This window comes from Chenopodium album, chromosome 5, assembly GCF_948465745.1.
Source record: "Chenopodium album chromosome 5, dcCheAlbu1.1, whole genome shotgun sequence".
NCBI classification, from domain to species: Eukaryota; Viridiplantae; Streptophyta; class Magnoliopsida; order Caryophyllales; family Amaranthaceae; genus Chenopodium; species Chenopodium album.
The window spans coordinates 24,173,273-24,190,100 of record NC_137838.1 but is presented as its reverse complement, the minus strand read 5'-3'; the positions used below and the strand labels follow the sequence as shown (position 1 = coordinate 24,190,100).

General features: G+C 32.9%; 1 protein-coding gene and 1 non-coding gene across 4 annotated transcripts; one reads left to right on the top strand and one right to left on the bottom strand.

Moving 5' to 3' along the window:
- The first annotated feature begins 4,639 nt into the window (after positions 1 to 4,639).
- On the top strand, positions 4,640 to 6,741 carry LOC145630607 (uncharacterized). Of its 3 annotated transcripts, none has more exons than XR_014112121.1 (4): positions 4,640 to 5,238; positions 5,686 to 5,777; positions 5,892 to 6,033; positions 6,327 to 6,741. XR_014112121.1 is itself a non-coding variant. In XM_081682834.1 (3 exons), exons 1-3 carry the CDS (start codon positions 4,992 to 4,994, stop codon positions 5,946 to 5,948), a joined length of 396 nt encoding a protein of 131 aa, XP_081538960.1. In that variant the 5' UTR covers positions 4,640 to 4,991; the 3' UTR covers positions 5,949 to 6,319. The 3 variants fall into 3 exon arrangements, 1 of the variants encoding a protein (XP_081538960.1); XR_014112122.1 differs by having other exon boundaries at positions 4,641 to 5,238; positions 5,899 to 6,033; positions 6,334 to 6,741; XM_081682834.1 differs by lacking the exon at positions 6,327 to 6,741 and having other exon boundaries at positions 5,892 to 6,319.
- Positions 6,742 to 11,492: 4,751 nt separating this feature from the next.
- Positions 11,493 to 11,599, bottom strand: LOC145633333 (small nucleolar RNA R71). The gene has a single exon (XR_014112665.1). It is a non-coding gene; the product is annotated as a small nucleolar RNA R71 (small nucleolar RNA).
- Positions 11,600 to 16,828: the final 5,229 nt, after the last annotated feature.

Genomic DNA, 16,828 nt, shown 5'->3' with positions numbered 1-16,828 from the left:
AATCATTTTCATTTCAATCTTTTGACTTTGTCAGTAAATAAATAAATAATTTTTTATTGGTTGGAATAAATAAATTGATATTGAGCTAAAAAAATTTAGGTAACTACGACTTTGACTTTTTTTTTTTTGTTTTTGTTTTTTTTTTTGTTTAAGGTTTTACTGTTATTTGTGTGTGGGTATTACTAAGATTGTGCAAGCAACCTAGCTATAAAGTCATGTATTAATAGACTAATAATATGTTTGTTTGTTATACAAAAATGAACTAATTAAATAAGTGCATTTTTGTATAACAAACAACCATATTATTAGTCTATTAGTACATGACTTTATAGCTAGGTTACTTACACAATCCTTAGTTATAAGTATGCATATGATTTGACTAGATCATTATGGCTTTCATTTTTATATTTTGTTACTTAGTAATTTATAATGAAAGATGTATTTTTATGATCTAATTTATAATTATCGGGAATTAAATAATAGATTCAATTTATTTCACTCTAATATTTTTTTAATCCGTGCATCGCCCAGGTGTAATCTAGTATAATACTAAAACAGAAATCAAGAATGACAGGTGTTAGTTTCTGGTGTAATATTTTCCCTCCAAAATCATTCTCCATCTTTTCTTGCAAAAATCTTTTTAGATAATTTTTTATTTCGTAATCTAGCAGAGCCCTATTATGATTGATGCTTAAATTAATTCTTTAAATTCTCTAATAATAATTGCAATTGACATGCTTTTTTTTTTTTTTAAAAATTATTTTTTTTTAAAAAAATTATTTTTTTATTAAATTGTGCTTATACCAATACTAGATTAGTGAATTAATATTGTTATCAATCTATCGTTTCAATCACAACAGAAGTTGGATTTTATGGAATTTGAATAAATGAATTAGGTTTGGAGTTCGTCACATACGTTGAATGGATGATTAGGAAGATGAATGATAGATTTGGGGAATACTCCTCAAATCTGAGTGTGTACCATTGATTAATCAATATATTAGCCCATCGTGTGGTTGGCCACACTGTATGGCCACTTATATATAGAAGAACAAAGTAACCCCTATAACACTGACGAAGTAACCCGTGTAGCACTGGCCGATTAACTTCTATAACATTGACGAAATAACCCACTAAGTAACCCCTATTACATTAGCGAAGTAACTCTTATTACACTAACGAAATAACACCTAAAAAGGTTGGCCATACGGAGTGGCCTGCCACATTTGAAACTTTGTGTTAATTTTTATAGGATTACAAGACTAGTCCTAATCATGTTGTACGATAAGTATACAAAATAAATCCTAAATCTGCAACAAATATTACCTTACTATGATATATATTAATAAGTAGTGTGTTTAATGTCCTTAATTTGCATGATTTCACGGAAATAAACTTAATGTGATTAGGAAAGTCATTGATAACTCGAAAAAGACCTTTGTTACAATCTAGGAATTACTTTTCCTCTTTTTAATTGAATTTATATTTTATGGATTGAATGACTATTGCATTGATTAAAGTTCATTTGTGGTGATGCTGCTTGATCTTATATGTTTTATAATTTGATTTCTCTTATTATTCAGATTGAATTTTGTTATTAAGTTATTTAGCTAGCTTTTAGTTTTCAATATTTTGTTTGGTTACTTAGTAATTGCTTGAATTTGATTTGTCCGTCTACATAATTAGTGATCTAATTATGTTTATTTTTGATAGGTACTTGACACTCTTGTAAAAAGAAGGGCAATAGTACCTTAAGGGTATGTCATTAAAAACTAATAACTTTTGAGTTAGAGGCCTTACTAGTGTACGAGTATGTAATTAATGATAACCTAGACAACAAGAATTTTAAAAACAACAATAAATGATTAATCAAAATTAGAGCGAAAGTGCAAATAGAAAACTTTTTTGAGAAACAAACAGGCTAACGATTAAATTAAACCCGAGGAGGAAAGAATAACTCTATGATTAATCCCAATCAGAAATTACAAACAACTTCAATAGGACCAAAGCATACTAATGCATGCTTTCACAAACTAAATCTAGGGTACGCCTAAAGTGCTAGGAATTGAGAACTAAGAAAACGAAATTAAATTGGAAATGCAAGTATTTGATCTGGTTGGTTGTGCTTTTATAGAGTTTTTTGGGGACAGTTTTCTGATTACGAGTTTGTAGGTTTTTTTTTTTTTTTTTTTTTTTTTTTTTTTTTTTTTTTTTTTTGAGACAATTTCTTGTGACTGGTTATATATCTTCTTTGGTGCTTTTTTCGGCAAATTTTAAGATGCATCATAGTGCACCTATTTCTAGGTGCACCACGCCTATACTTTTGAACAATCAGTAAAAAAAATATGAACGATTGCAAATTTTGAACACGAAGTAAAAACATCTGAACATCGCAAATTTTGAACATTTAGTTAAAAAAATATGAACAATTGCAATGCATCATGCCTATACTTTTGAACATTTAGTAAAAGAAATCTGAACAATCAAGAATTTTGAACATTTAGTTAAAAAATCTGAACATCACAATTTTGAACATTTAGTAAAAAAATCTGAACAATCGCATTCGCAATGCACCACGCCTACAATTTTGAACTTTTCGTAAAAAAATGTGAACAATAAAATTTTTGAACATTTAGTAAAAAAATCCGAACAATCGCAAATTCTGAATTATTACGAGTCAGACAAATTTTGAATTGACTCGTAATAATTCAATAGTTTTGTAATATAAACTGAACATTTAATGTATACAAAATGAACGTTTCTTGATAAAATATGAACATAAAAATTGCATGTTTATGTTCAATTTTTGTGACGTGTTCATATTCTTTTTATTAAATGTTCATTTTTTTTGTAAAATGTTCAATTTTTTTACTTAATGTTCAAAAGTATAGTCGTGGTGCATCTATTTCTAGGTCCACCATGGTGGACATAATACTAATTGGCTTTTTTCCTCTTTTTGTTTAATCTAATTGGGCTTGTTATATTTTAAATTCATTGACTTTACTTTTCTGGGCCTCTTTGACTTATTTTTACGCAAATTTTAAGATGCACCATGGTGCACCTATTTCTAGGTGCACCACGCCTATACTTTTGAACAATCAGTAAAAAAATCTGAACAATTGCAAATTTTGAACATGTAGTAAAAACATCTGAACATCGCAAATTTTGAACATTTAGTTATAAAATCTTAACAATTGCAATGCATCATGCCTATACTTTTGAACATTTAGTAAAAGAAATCTGAACAATCAAGAATTTTGAACATTTAGTTAAAAAATCTGAACATCACAATTTTGAACATTTAGTAAAAAAAAATCTGAACAATCGCAATGCACCACGCCTATAATTTTGAACTTTTAGTAAAAAAATATGAACAATAAAATATTTTGAACATTTAGTAAAAAAATCTGAACAATCGCAACTTTTGAATTATTACGAGTCAGACAAATTTTGAACTGACTCGTAATAATTCAATAGTTTTGTAATATAAACTGAACATTTAATGTATACAAAATGAACATTTCTTGATAAAATATGAACATTAAAATTGCATGTTTATGTTCAATTTTTGTGACGTGTTCATATTCTTTTTACTAAATGTTCATTTTTTGTAAAATGTTCAATTTCTTTTACTAAATGTTCAAAAGTATAGTCGTGGTGCACCTATTTCTAGGTGCACCATGGTGCACATAATATATACTAATTGCTTATTTTTATGTAATTGCGCCATTGGGGTTGGACGTTGGTCCATTATCTCAATCCATTGATCCTTCAAAATTGGGTCCAGACCTTTAAAAGTCAACCAAAGTGAAAATTGTTTCTAACATCGAAAAATTAGGGGTGTTTGGTATGAAAATTAGTAAGGTAGAAAATGCAAACAAATAAGTGTTTACATTTCTATTAATTTGGTATAATTTATAAGCTACAAGTAACAAATATCATTTTCAAAGGGTAACAAAATCCCCCAAATTATTACCCTTATCCAACTAGTGGAAACAAAATGTGTTTCCCTCGTCAATCATAAACTCCTCAATTTGTTTTCATACCATTAATATACCAAACATATATCAAAGGTAACGTGTATCATTATCCTTTCCCTTACTTATATAAATCCTTTCCATTCCATTCACGAAATTTATACCAAACGCCCCCAAAAGTGTTACCTCCATTAATTTTCAGTTGCCGAATGTGTCACAAAGGAGTATCCTTTTAATGCAACTAAAAAATAACGGAGATAGTAAGTAAATCATTAAAACAGATGAATTACTCGAATGCAATATAATTTTAAGTGAACCCCTCACGGCCTCACATGCCCGTAGCTGGAAGTTCACATGACGTAGGGTACATAGTCTTCTTGGCCGGTTGCCATTTTTCAAATTTGTACTCATATTATTATTATATGTCACAACTCACTACTTTGATCAGTCATCATTTTTGCTAGTATCCACCACAAGCTGACCAATCCAGCCTTCCAGGTGCTACATATTGACAGAAAGGACCAATTAATATTCTTTCATCCACTAAAAAATAAGAGGTTACCCAATCAAACTACAAAAAAATGGCATGTTAGCACGATATATTAGGAATTTAGGAGCACTCGTAATTATTGACTAGAAAAATAATAACAATAGTAATTATAGTTATTTAGCTGGCCATGTGTGAAGCTTAAACCTATATAACTCCCTTTAACCCGTGTGTTACTCTCCATCATTCCAAACAACTAATGCCATAAAATTACATCCTTAAATCTAGCTAACTACCAAATTTTATGTACTTGTACGTGTACCATCCATTAAAGATCTAGTGCTTACAACAATATATTTCATTTTTATGATTTATATCAACTTCGTCGATAATTAATCTCTCTTTTGTATCCTCGCAACCACCCTAACTCCCCCCTCCCTCAAGTGGGAGGTAAGGGTGATCCGGAGGTGCAAAAGCGAGAACAATCATATTGATATTGGTATTGATATTCGTATACGTTTCGTGCAATGGAAACAATGATGCAATGGGAAAATGGTATGATGATAAAGAACAAGCCGACATCGATATCATCCTCATATTCATATATGGAGTCTGAAGTCATAATGTCTAAGTTTTGTCAAGGGATATCAAGGGTCCTCTCCAAATGGAATGGCTTGCAAATGGCCATCCAAAATGAATGGGGTGGCCATGATTCTAACCAAAAGTCCCAACAACTTGTTTTTGATATCTTCTCTTGGTTTTGTCAATCTAAAGGTATTTATTTAATTTTTGTCTATTATTTCTTCAATTTATTTGATTTTTATGTGTCTCATTTATGTTTTCCCACAATTTTCAATTGACGTAATTTATCATCATCAATATGCTTAACAATGAATTTTTACGGAGTAATTAATTATCAAAAGTTAATACTTTAAAAATATATACACGTTGAGATAAATCTAATAATACGTAAAACTCAACATAAATTTATGTACTTCGTAATTTTTTTTATATATATAGAAGATTTCTTGTTATTAATTTTATTTTACTTGTCATATTGAAAATAAAACAACTGAGATACAAAAGGAATTGAAGGGAGTATTTAATTAATGATATAATTTACTCATTTTTCAAAAAAAAAAAAAAAAAAATTATTGAAATTTTAGTGCATTTTCCCCTGTTTTTCTCCTTATAATAGTTATCATTTTGTGACAATTTCAGGTTCATTAAGTGTAGAAGAATTAGAAAATTTTCTACATGAAACTATGTTATTTTCTTTCAACACTGACATTGAAGATGGAAGCATTGAAGAGGTATATTAATTTTATGAGATTTCCTTAACATCAAAAAAAAAAAAAAAAAAAAAAAAAAAAAAAAAGTTCTTATAAGAAAATAGGTCAAATTAAAACTAAAATGGTTGATTATAGGTTGCAGAGCAATTGATGAACATGCATGAAGGATGCTTGAACGGGTGCTATACATAAGTTGCAACTTTCAAGCTTAGTCATCAAATCTACTAATTACTTCAACTTGAAGATCAACTAGTATAGTAGGGTGCTCAAAGCTAAGGTAAATAATTGATTAATTTTTTTTTTTTTTTTTTAAAGAACCCACAAACGGGGAATTGATTAATCTTTTTAATTATGCATTTTCAAGTGGTTATAAAATGCTACAGTACTTCCTACATTCAAATAAAATTATCCTTGCATTCTAATACTACATCATACTCCATAACATGTTAGAGGTATGAGATGTCGGAAACATAACAACTTCTCTCAAAATGAATATGAATAATAACATTTTCACAAGCAAGTACTTAACGATAATAGACACTTTATTTATTTTTCTTAATGCGTCTACAGACTACAGGCCATATGATGATGAATTGATGAGGACCTATTCGTTGAAAACATGGAAAGGGCAAGAAACAATTGAGGAGTACTCCCTCCGATCTTTTTGGTTTCATATGTTAGAGTCGTATTATTTTTGACAGTTGCATCAAGATCCGTATCCATGTATTGTGTAGGGTAGACTACACAAATTAGAGAGTTTGTAAAATTGTAATATTGCCAATTTGCCATGTATGATGTCATGGTACTCGAAATTCAATAGAGTGCTAAGACTCATCTCAAGTTTTTGCGATTTTTACTGAATGATTTTTATTCATTCAATGATTTGTTTATTTAGACTTTTACTTCCTCTGGTTTTATTTAATTGTCACCGTTTGACTTCTACACTATTCACACACTAAATTTTGATTCGATTTTGTGATTTATGGGCACGATAAAATATTATCATGTAGAATTTTATTTGAATCGTTTCGATGTATGTTACATTAATATCTCCATTTCATAATTTTATAATATTTTTATACACTACATTTTGATTCGATTTTTTTTTGACTGGATTCGATTTTGTGATTTCTGGATGCTATAAAATATTATCATGTAGAATTTTATTTGAATCGTTTCGATGTATGTTACATTAATATCTCCATTTCATAATTTTATAATATTTTTATACACTACATTTTGATTCGATTTTGTGATTTATGGATGTGATAAAATATTATCATGTAGAATTTTGTTTGAATCGTTTTGGTATATGTTACATTAATATCTCCATTTCATAATTTTACAATGTTAATAACTACAGATTTTACACTATTCATACACTATTCACACACGACATTTTGATTCGATTTTGTGATTTATGGGTACGATAAAATGTAATCATGTAGAAGTTTGTTTGAATCGTTTCGATGTATGTTACATTAACTTCTCCACTTCATAATTTTACAATGTTAATAACTAGAGATATTAATCGTTAAAAATATGCGTTAGCAAGCGTGATATTAGAAAGGTTTCAACTAAAAAATACAGAGGAAGTATTTTTTAACTCTTTTCTATTTCGAAATCATAAACTAATCATCTAACCAATTTCAATTGCATGCCTTTATTGATCATTTCATACAATCGATCCAGCATTTTAGAAGAATCATAGATTTAAAATGGGTGTATTTTGTAGGGAATATTTCAAATGCCATAACCAACTTTGAGCCCCACTGTGATCATGCATTTAAGCATGGTGGCGTTCAAAGGGAAGGAAGCTATAGCAAAAGAGTCGCTTACAAGTTGTAAACCGTCCATGGGTGTGAAGGTTACCCCCCATTCACGATCACATAGATCGTTAACTTCATAGTGGTCCTTAATCATGATTGGATCTTCGAGGATGATGGTACGAAACCAACGTTAAAGAGATTGAACCAGCCCTAAATAGTCCTCTACTTTATTCTTCTCATATTCATGTGCGCTTTCTGATTAACATACAATCATTAAATTAATCCTAAACATGTTTAATCTATATTTGATCATTAATACACAATGTTAATTACTTGATTTTTTCCCCCTCTTTTCTTGGTTATTTTGATATAAAATAACCAAGAAAAACCAAGAAAAAAGGGAAAAAAAGTAACAACAATTTCAAATCAACAAAACAAGATAAACCTATCTCAACAATCACCAAGATATATGAAATAGGGGTTCTTAATCAATGTTAACACAAAGTAAAGCTAGGATTAATTAAGGTGTAACCACAAAAATTACAAAGTAGCAATCACAAAGAAAGAAAATAATCACAAAGATTATGGGTAGAGAGAGAAAATCTCATTGATTTCAAAATTAAGCAAAGTTGATCCCAAAAGAAAGTTTAGTCCCATTTAAAGGCTTTACAAATAAACCCTAAAGTTCTTAATTTACACCCCTTGGATTACAAATGAAAGACCTAGATTAAAAGATAGTAAAAAGAAGCACAAAAGAAAAGAAGTTGTCCGCTCGAAACAGGGCTTCGGGAGCGGCTGCTCTAAAGGGTAGGAGCTGGCGCTCCTCACTACTAAAACTTCAAAAGACACCCATAGGAGCGGGTGCTCCTCCTGAGCAAGCGGGCACTCCTTATAAGGGGAGCGGGCGCACCTTGAGACTCCCAGGACAACTCAACTTCAAACGTTCATAACTTTTTCGTTTCTTGCTTAAATTTTGCATGTGACCTGTCGTTGGAAAGCTCTTGAACTATAATTTCACTTCCAACTTGAATCACCTAAAACTTCCTTGTAACGAAGGAGATATGGCTGAATGAAGTAGCTGCATCATACATTTATAAGTTTCTTTCTTGGCTAACACATGGAATCCTGGGAGCTTTATTCTAAGAAAACAAAATTTAGTCAAGTTTGATGACAGTCAACCCCGAGAGGTGACCACCAAGGAGTTTAGCTCGACTACCTGTCACAACACGTGGCACGTCTTCAACTCCCTCCACCAAGTTCCATGCACCCGCGTCACAACCCAACCAATGACGATGATTAAAGATTGTTCATTATTGGGTTTAGATTTGGGGAGACATATTAGGGATCTACAATACGGAATAAGTGAAAATTTGGACAAAAAAAGGACAGTAGCCATTTTATTGTGGTAAGCTCTTAGCATATATATATATATATATATATATATATATATATATATATATATATATATATATATATATATATATATATATATATATATATATGAACTAATCTAGTCTGATCTGATGTAATCTGGTCTTATATGATCTAATCTAGATTGGTTGTCTGATTCAACCGAATTTTGAATTTATGTAATATAATCTATGAATTAAAAATATATCAAGTTGGATCTTGTTACATTCGTACATAATAATGTATATTTTATTTGTTATTTTCATAATTTTTATTTATTATGAAATTAAAGATATTTAGCGATAAAATATCACACATAATTATGATAAAATATACATGTTAGATCATAACTTAATAATTTTTTCTTATCTGATCTAATCTAAACTTATTTTTTCTAATCTTATATGAAATAAGTAGGGGGTGTCAATTAGGGTAAATGATGTGTCCAATTTATATAGTGTTTTACCCCCGTCCCTTGGTCATAATTAGTAGTGTTTTTGGCTCTTTAATTAGAGCCACTTTTATTACTAATTAGTGTTTTCTAGTGTTTTTGTAGTTTTGCTTGAGTTTTGTAGGAAATTGCACATTTGGAGCGTTTTCCGAGTTTTTTATGAAGCAACTACGAGCATTAGGAGGACACGACCATCTTTGAAGCCCAGGATCGGTTAGAGCCGGTAATTAAGGGCTCGGTATGTGATACCGGGGCATTTGGACCAAGTATTCAAGACCCAAAAAGGAAATCCAGATTCGGCCAAAGAATCAAGCCCCATCAAAGTCCAAGCCTCGAGGAAGAGACCAGGCCCGATCGGGCAAGCTTGGGCCCGATCGGGCGGGCGCGCTGAAGAGAGCACCAGCAAGAAGGCGCGCCCGATTCGGTGAGCATTAGCTCGATCGGGCGCGGCTGCCTAGGAAGACTTTGAAGAAAAAGGCGGGCCCGATCGGGCGGCCCTTCGCCCGATCGGGCGCGTGTTTTTGGAGCCGAGATTTTAGTTTTCAATTAGGATTTGTTTTAGGGTTGTTTAAGTACGATTTTTGTACGTAATTTTGATTACCTTCTCTTTTAGACTTTCTCTCTCTACTTAGAATATTTTCTCTCTCTTAAATTCTCTCAACTTTGTTCTTAATTCCATTCCTTAATCCAGATTTCTTTTGGTAACAATTTCTTCTCTTTTAATTTCAGTTATTTTCTTTAATTCTTTCATCATGTCTTATTTTATTGTTTTGATTAGTTTAGATTTAATTATGTGTGAGTAGTTTTATTTATAGGGTTTATGGGGATCTAATAAATAATATGTAGGGGTAATTTGTGATTGTTGATTATCAATGCTTGATTAATTTCCTATTGATTGATTTAATGCTATGCAATTAGGTTTGGCCAGATTTAATTGTATGAGTTTAGCAATATTGATTCGAGATTCGAGAGATGAGAATTGATGTTTAGGCTTAGTTTCAATAGGCGGACTAATTTATAAATGGTTAAGTCGAGATTCGAGAGATGAGATTTAATACCGGTAAATTAACTCTGTGATCGTAATACGTAGCGAAAGCCCTTTATAATCTGATTAATTGATGCATTGATGATTGCTTATTATGATGTACCCTGGAATATTGTTTATTGGTGAACCTATGCCCTAGGTTTTTCCTTCATTAATTTATCTCCTATTTTATTCCTTTCCTACTCTTACTTTTAGTAGTTTAGTTACCTTTTTACAACAATTTGGTTACTTGATAATTTAGATTGCTTTTAATTAATTAGGAATAAATTGACTTGTTTCCCTATGGTTTGACCCTTCTTCCCTATCTACATAGTTAGTGGATTTAGGTTTTATTTTTTATTAGGTGAATACAACTTGAGCCTGTCAAATTTTGGCGCCGTTGCCGGGGAAACGGTTTTATTTTTATTTTCTGATTATTTTTGTAGTCTAGATTATCCCCTCTTGTCTCAGAGAACGTTAGTTCTTTGAGGCAATTCTCATATTTTTCTTTTAGTTCCTTGTTTATGCCCAGGTGTTCCGGATCAGGTTACATCCCATTCGATCCTGAGATCGAGCGCTTGTTTCATAGGCAAAGGAATCTTTATAGACAAATCCTGGCGGGTTTTGAGGAAGACAATAATCGAAGAGACCCTCCATCTGGTTCTAGTGACTCAAAAGTTCCTTCATATTTAGAATCAGAGATGACGGCCCAAAAGAAGCTCAGTGACTACTCGCGGCCAAAGCTCACAGATTTTCCGCACCTTACTCCCACTCCGGCCCTTGATGGAGTTCAATTTGAAATCAAGCCCCAATTTATCACCATGATAGAGAGGAAGCAATTTAGTGGAGCTAAGGGTGAAGATCCTAATCTTCACATTGCAGATTTCTGCCAATATTGTAACACCATTAGACAAGCCGGGGTCACGCAGGACCAAATCAGGGAGATTCTTTTTCCCTTTTCATTATGTGGCAAAGCTAAATTATGGTTTAATGGTTTGAATAGAACTGCACTTGGTATTATTGACTGAAAAACTCTTGCCTTGAATTTCTATAATAAATATTACCCTGCAGAGAGAATAACTATACTAAGGAGTGCTATTCAGAACTTTAATCAAGAGGCCGATGAAACTTTATATGAGGCTTGGGAGAGGTTCAAGGATCTACAGAGAGAATGCCCCCACCACAATCTAGCACAATGGCAATTGATCCAAGCTTTCTACAATGGACTTGGAAATTCATCTAGATCAGTTTTAGATTCTGCAGCTAGTGGGAGATTCATGAATTTAAATGTGGACGACGCCGGACAGGTTATCAAAGATATGACAATACACAATTCCCAATACGGGAATCCGAGAGGGTTTGCAAATAAAGGAAAACATAATGTCGACTCCGTATCCTTTTTGCAAGCTCAATTAACATCTATTTGTCAAAAATTAGATAATCTTACTGCTACTCCTAACTCTGTAGCTAATGTTTCTACTGTTGCTAACAATGAAGCTTTTTGTGAAAATTGTGGAATTGTAAAGCATTGGGAGCAAGATTGTAGGAGTTCCATGGAACAAGTTAATGCCTTCCAAACCTATAGCCAAAATAACCCATACTCCAACTCTTATAATCCTGGTTACCGGAACCATCCATATCTTTCGTACCGGAGTACCAATGTACAAAACCCTCCACCTCCACAACAACCATAACAGCAACCTCCACCACAGCAGAAATATTACCATCCTAATTTTGGCCAGAAAAACCAAGCACAACCCTCATCATCTTCTGACCCTGCAATGACAAAAATTAGAGCAATGCTTACTAACATGCAAAAGCATATGGAGAGTAGGGATGCGCAAATTGATTCAATTTTAGCCCATAATAAAATCATGGATAATCAAATTGCACAACTTTCATCTACCCTACAAACCCGTCAGCAGGGAGCTCTACCATCACAACCAATCCATCCCACAGATCATGCCAATGCAATCACTCTAAGGAGTGATTCACATTATGATGGACCTCCTATGCCAAAGGAAGATGGACCAGTTCCTAATCCAGATTCCTCTATACCAAACGCTAATCCTGCTAACCCTGCAGGGTTACAAACAGATACTAACCCTTCTAATGTTTCTTTGCAGGGTAAACCTCAGGATAAGGGAGGAGATGTGCAGAGCCCAGTTATAAAACTACCGTTCCCTAATAGACAATTGAAGAGTAAGTTTGATAAACAATTCGGTAAGTCCTTAGAGGTTGTGAAAAACTTGTAGGTAATAATTCCTTTCACTGATTTAATCACTCAGGTTCCTGCATATGCTAAATTTATGAAAGACATTCTGACTAGGAAAAGGGCCTTTAATGAGGTAGAAACTGTAGCTTTTACAGAGGAATGTAGTGCCTTATTGCAAAATAAATCCCCTCCTAAATTAAAGGATCCTGGTAGTTTTTCTATCCCTTGTCATATAGGGAATGTTTTTATTGATAAAGCTTTGTGTAATTTGGGTGCTAGTGTCAGTGTTATGCCATCGTCTGTCTGTGTTAAACTTAATATGGGTGATTTAAAAGTTACTAATATAACTTTGCAAATAGCAGATCGTTCTGTAAAATACCCTTAAGGTATTTTAGAGGATGTCCCTGTCAGAGTTTGTAAATTTTTTATCCCTGTTGATTTTGTAGTTTTAGACATGGCTGAGGATACACAAATACCCATTATATTAGGTAGGCCTTTCCTCCATACTGCAGGAGCCATTATTGATGTAAAAAATGGTAAACTAACCCTTTCTGTCGGTGATGATAATGTTACTTTTAATTTAGGGAAAGTTTTGAAAGGGCCTATGCTAGAGGAAAATTGTTGTTTTATTGATGTAATTGATATAATGGATGATATTTGTGATGATAGCTTGCCTTCTTGCAAGGGATCCCCTAGAGGAAATTCTTTGTGGGAATTTATCTGCAGATAATGCAAGCGTTTGGGGTAATGAAGTACATGATATTGAAAGAGCTCTTTCCTTAAAAGAGTTAGACCCCAAAGAGACAATGAAGGTAGTAAATTTAGTCCAGGAGTCGAAACCTGTAGAGGTTAAGAAACCTGAACTAAAACCTCTCCCTTCTCACTTAAAATATATTTTTCTAGATGAGCATGAACTATACCGCGTGATCATCAGTACTGCACTTGATGACCTACAAACTTCCCAACTCTAGGGGTTCTTCAAACCCATAAGAAAGCAATTGGGTACAGTACTAATGATCTCAAGGGTATTAGCCCTGATTTTTGTATGCACAGGATACATTTAGAGGATAACTACACTAGTGGAAAAAAGGCCATCCGTAACGGGCAAAAACTTCCTATCCGTAACGGGCAGCGGCCGTTACGTACGCAGCCGTTACGGATGGCCTTTGTTATTCGTAACGGGCACTGCCCGTTACGAATAATAGTTTATTCGTAACGGGCAACTTAAAAGTCCATTACGAATAACCTATTATTTGTAACGGACATTTAAGTTGCCCGTTACGAATAACCTATTATTCGTAACGGACATTTAAGTTGCCCGTTACGAATAACCTATTATTCGTAACGGACACTTAAGTTGCCCGTTACGAATAACCTATTATTTGTAACGGACACTTAAGTTGCCCGTTACGAATAATGTTCAAAACATGCTAAAAATTAGGGGTATTTGTAACTGGCACTCTTTGGTACTAGTTACAAATACCCCAATTCTTTTCTTATTTCCTTTTATTTTTAACTATAAATTGGTTATCATCTCTGATGAAAATATCAAAACATTATACATACAAAAGCCAACTATATGTTTCAAAAGAAGTTACAAAAAATATATTATGACACCACTTAAAAAAAAAAAAAAAAAAAAAAAAAGAAGATTAGAATTACAAATAATTTCAGCAGCCCCTTCTAATCACAGAGGCGTTCTTTTAACTCCCTCTTAATTTCAGCAGCCTCCTTTTAATCATTTCCTTTTATTAATCTTGATTCTTTTGATATTTCTTATCTTTATTAAAAGCACCATCAGATTCAGTTCCATGGGAACCTTTAAACTGGTAACTCCCATCAGAATTTCCTCGTTTCCCATCTGCCTTTCTCCGCATACTTCTACTTCTTCCCTGCCTAACAACGCCTACTTCTTCTCCAAATAATCGACAAGTCTCAACAACAGTATGATTCTTCGTCCTTCTAAGAGGAAAAGCTTTTAAACCAACAGCAACCATACGAACCCAAAGCTGCCACAGGACCATAATCAACAACAACCATTTTAGCAAATTGACAAACAATAAGAAGTGTTCAAGTTCTTTTAATTTAACTCTTGTTATCAATTGCACAAAAATTTAATGATTCAAGAAGCCTACAATATTCCTAAGTAACACCACACTCCTAACCTGCCACACCATATTTCTTAATTATTTGAGCATTTTAGCGAGACAATAAGCATTCACCTCGGCTCATGTGCTCAATTCGGCTTAAAAATGTGACACATTAGAAACCAGATTTGACTTAATCAACAAATTAGGCTCAAAATATCACATAAATTCCTTCTCGTTTAAGACTATCAACATAAAATGCACATAACGTTCTAGCAAGTAATAAGTATCAACTCCAAAGGTATTAAGCGGTAAAATGATTTTACAAGCTAACAAAAAGCCAAATTAGAATAAGATGTATAAAATTTGACTTCCAAACAATATTCCATAAAGTCCATGATACAAAGTTAAAATTGGCAGACTTAATTACGAGATAAGGGTACAAGATAACAAGCTAGTGGAAACAGAACTAATGTCAGTAAACCATGTAATATTGCTTCATTGATCAACTTAACTAGTTGAGCAAAAATAATTGGGTCAGTTGCAAGATGGAATAAAAAGGAAGAACATGAAGATACATAGTATTCAAGCCATAGGAATAACTCCAAAGAATTAGTGGGAAAGCTATACAAGAGGGTCAGAGTGAAAGACCAAATAGTGTAAAAACAGAAGGGTAGTAGATGCATATCACAATGCATATCACAGGTCTGTAAAAAGAATTATGAAGCATGCATAAAATGAAAGTCTGAGCAGTCCAGAAAAATAAGGAGGGAAGTGCATTATTTAAAAATGAAGACTACTTACATGCAAGACAGAAATAAAATGAACTGGACCAAAGGGTGCAAGTCATAAATGAGATAATAAGCTATAGATTTTTTTTTATTTTTTTTGAAAGATAATAAGCTATAGATTTGAAATCACGGTAACATACTATAATCGCTATAATAATGGTACAAAGGGCTTTAGAAATATAATAACAAACATCTTGGCCCCACTTCAATAAAATATATAAATAAGGTCATCAAACATAAGGCACTTCCAGATGAAATGATAAAAGCAAATTACGCATATAAACTCTACTACTTATATTAAACAAGAAATTACAAATTCACAATCCCAGGAATGAATTGTTCACATAAAATGACAGGACACTAAAGAAACATGGAAAATCCTGGCACTCTTTGTCACAAGAGTGCAAGACTCACAACTTAATTGTTCTAATAATTGTTGGTTATTTTAGTAGTAAAAAATTAGCTTCTATTGTTAGCTACTCGGTATCTATCTATTTGATTAAGCATAATATTTTGTTTGGTAAAACAAGTCACTAGGTAGTTGGTAGCACACATAATGATAAGAGAGAACCCTATAGAAAATGGAAATCATGGTTAATTGGCAGAGTCAAAATACCTGAATTTCAGCACCCCCAGCTTGTCGTAAAGGTCTGTTCAGTATACCAACCAGGCATCCATTCTGACCGAAGACTGGACCCCCTTCCATACCTAATATATAAACAGAAGCTGAGTTAGTACCTAAGAGCTATAAATGACTAAAGGTAACCACCAAAGGAGAGGAACAAACCAGGAAGACACCGAATATCAGCCATCAACAATGACCTATCCTTTGACGTAGATGGGTAGCAGTTTGAAAGAGAACCCACTGATATGCTGATCCATGCAGAAAATAAAGTATACAATTAGAAATCCAATACATAGTGAAAAATAAATACATGAAAGACAATGCAGCTGGCGGCTGTGGAGACACAGAGCTTCTTTCTTGATAATATGCAGTTGTAGACTATTAGTTTCAAGAATCCAGGAGCAAGTGTTTCCCCACAATCCGTCATTCCTGTAAAATCTAATCTGTAGACCACCACTAGCTAATAATTGGTGAAGTAGAGCCAAGCAAATTTGAAGACATACAGAGACAAAAGATTTATAAGAAATGCACAAAAGAGCTTAAGCTAAAGCACAAGATCTCCTAAAGTGAATAGCAATGTCAATTGGACACAGGCATTAGTTACAGGCGTGTCTCAAAGTGTAACACGTGGAGGCTCTAGAAATGGGTGCTAGATTATGGCATTTCATGTGTTTTATACTAACACACAAATATTTGCGAC

What these genes read in the sequence shown, in the direction of transcription:
- LOC145630607 (XM_081682834.1), top strand. Translation starts at nt 4,992, where the DNA reads ATGGAAACAATGATGCAATGGGAAAATGGTATGATGATAAAGAACAAG. An exon ending in TTGGTTTTGTCAATCTAAAG is followed by an intron (nt 5,239 to 5,685) that starts GTATTTATTTAA and finishes TGACAATTTCAG; the next exon opens with GTTCATTAAGTGTAGAAGAA. An exon ending in AAGATGGAAGCATTGAAGAG is followed by an intron (nt 5,778 to 5,891) that starts GTATATTAATTT and finishes GGTTGATTATAG; the next exon opens with GTTGCAGAGCAATTGATGAA.